The 2,500-nt window shown below is 36.0% G+C and overlaps 1 protein-coding gene across 1 annotated transcript in view; it reads right to left on the reverse strand.

Annotated features, from left to right (window-relative positions):
• Nucleotides 1-855: 855 nt before the first annotated feature.
• The window catches only part of LOC119582678 (fibronectin type-III domain-containing protein 3A-like), a 19,235-nt gene continuing 17,590 nt past the window's right edge, over nt 856-2,500 (reverse strand). The window contains exon 19 of the mRNA XM_037931093.1: nt 856-2,388. Coding sequence (XP_037787021.1) covers nt 2,257-2,388 — 132 coding nt within the window. The 3' untranslated portion in view covers nt 856-2,256. The remainder of the gene's footprint in view (nt 2,389-2,500) is intronic.

Genomic DNA, 2,500 nt, shown 5'->3' on the forward strand with positions numbered 1-2,500 from the left:
CAATAATTTATTTACATTTATATATATAAATATATATATATATAATACACATATAGATATATATATAAATATACATATATATAAGGATACCAACTTACAAAATATGGTTTGGACACTATTCTTCCCCTTTAACGTAGCTCCCAGCAGAGAAGGAAGCAAGAAAGGTCATACTCTAACCCCTCTGACTTGGGACGACATCACAGTCTCGCCAACCATTAAGATCTGCCTGCATACATCAATTATAGCATCAACTAGGTTAAAAAGTGTATTTGTCTTGAAGAATAGCAAACTTCTGGTCGGGTTTAGACAATGCTGACTGGCCACATTACAAAGCCAATCAGTGACTTCTCAACTCTAGACAAACAAATACACTGAGTCATCTGTCTTATTGGATATTGTGAAACAAGTGCCATATTACAACTATCAACAACTGGAGATTTGCAGTTGACACTTTTACATTTGTCAAAGAATCTAAAATAATTTTAGGATTTATGACTGACAACTGCAGTGTCACAAAGGGATATGATTTGATTGGTATTTTCATTATGAATGGCAGCAAAACAACTTGCACCTAATAATGAAGTGACAGAGGTGTGCCCTGCTTCCCTTTCCACGCAACAACCAAGACCAGGAGCCTGATTTGTCAATATGATTGATCTGGTGATGAAAATTCACAGAAAGACAATATCCTAGCAAAAGAAAAAAATTGGAACAGAACACAAGTTGAGTTTGGAAAATAAACCAAAGAATGTTCTACATCAACCTTTTTCTCTTTAGTCGTAGTTCTAACTGATGTTTGCAGTCCGACGGAATCTTGTAATATAAAAAAGCTCTGTAGACAGTGTCCAAGCTTCCTTTTTTTTTTTTTTTTCTTTTTTTTTTTTTCTCCTTCCATCAACGGAAAATAATGCCCTGGAGCTAAATACTGTTGACAAAGAAGTATCCACCACTTATTGCACCGACAGGAATAAAGCACAAGGAAAATACTGTGATATCTAACATGGGTTTTAAAGAAGCAGCATCATCGCTGCACCAGATGCAACCTGTGCTCAGAACTGATAGATCACAGTGACAGCACAGCAACCACTATTGAGCACCAAAGTGTTTGCAATGATGGGCGTCTGGAGGCAGTGGAAAGCAGAACAGTCAACTGAGTCCAGCTGCCTTGCTCACAAGGGATTATGGTTCTTGTCCTAAGTACGTATGGAGTGAAAAAGAATACAATTAATGGCAGCTGGGTTTGGTCCGTTATGACAGAGTGTGGCTAACTTAAACTACAAAAATGAATATCTAAATGTGGATCTTTTAGTTCACGGAATGTGTGGTGGTTCACTTGGGACAACTGCACAGAAATTATAAATTTAACTATGTTAATAATAATAATGATAATAATAATAATAATGATAATAATAATAATAATAACAATAATAAATCCAACAAATGAAATCTGAGACTATGATATAAACCTAATTCTCACAACATCATAAACAACACATTAGGCAGCACATAATATTAAGCAAAGGTTTTGTGCTCAAAATACATTTTGGGAAGCAGGGATTCTTTTCTTACCTAATAATTATTTAATTCTTTTTTTTTTTTCTTTTTCTTGCACAAAGTAAGTCAGCACCTTATTTAAGTCTTCAATGAGAGTAGAAGGGTACATCCTGTTGTGAAGGTAACCATACCGCACCCACAAGAATATAGGGAATCATGACAATCTCTCACTACATACCAGTTTTGTAGGTTTACGACAATACATTTCATAATACTATGACTATGCTAGTATTTTGGATCTTTCCTACAGAGTAATCTTTTATCTTTTTGTATGTGAAAGAAAGCATTTTGTATAAAAAGCCTAAACCTCTAATATCAAACAATAAATCTGCAAGACATTAGTCCAGTACCAGATTTTTAATGTACCTTTAGACTCTCATTTGATTATAAAAAACTCACTATTAATGAAAAAACAATAATCAGACCCTGCTTGTATGAAGCCTACAGGCTAAATTTTACCATAATATACTTTGGCCACACATCAAGTGTGCAACAACATCTGCACCTTTACCCTCTCTGAACACGATATGGAAAGAAGTCAAGGTTTTCTGTGTTTTGTGGTCTCCAAAAGTCCTTCTGCAGCAGCTGCATAATGCCTGCTTACTTCACATGTGGGTCTTGGTCATTTACTGCAGGATCCATCCAGCTACATTTCTTCCACAATTTGTTTTTAAAAACCTGAAGATACAAGTTGTCTCTGGGTTACCGCTCTGCATTGGGGGCCACGAAGTGGTGCAAGCCAATGGCAGCAATGGCACAGAAGATGGAGAACACAAGAAGGATGGCAAATGCCTTGTTTTGGTCACTCAGCCTGTGCCAGTGTAGTCCCGTTTCCTGGAATAGGTAAATTACATGACACGACATGTTTTCGAGAAGTGAGAGTAAATGTAAATAGTGAAAATGTTAAAAATAAGTTCACTAATGTACATACTACAAGCACACTTCA

The sequence above is a fragment of the Penaeus monodon genome, chromosome 16, assembly GCF_015228065.2.
Source record: "Penaeus monodon isolate SGIC_2016 chromosome 16, NSTDA_Pmon_1, whole genome shotgun sequence".
In the NCBI taxonomy this organism is placed as follows: domain Eukaryota; kingdom Metazoa; phylum Arthropoda; class Malacostraca; order Decapoda; family Penaeidae; genus Penaeus; species Penaeus monodon.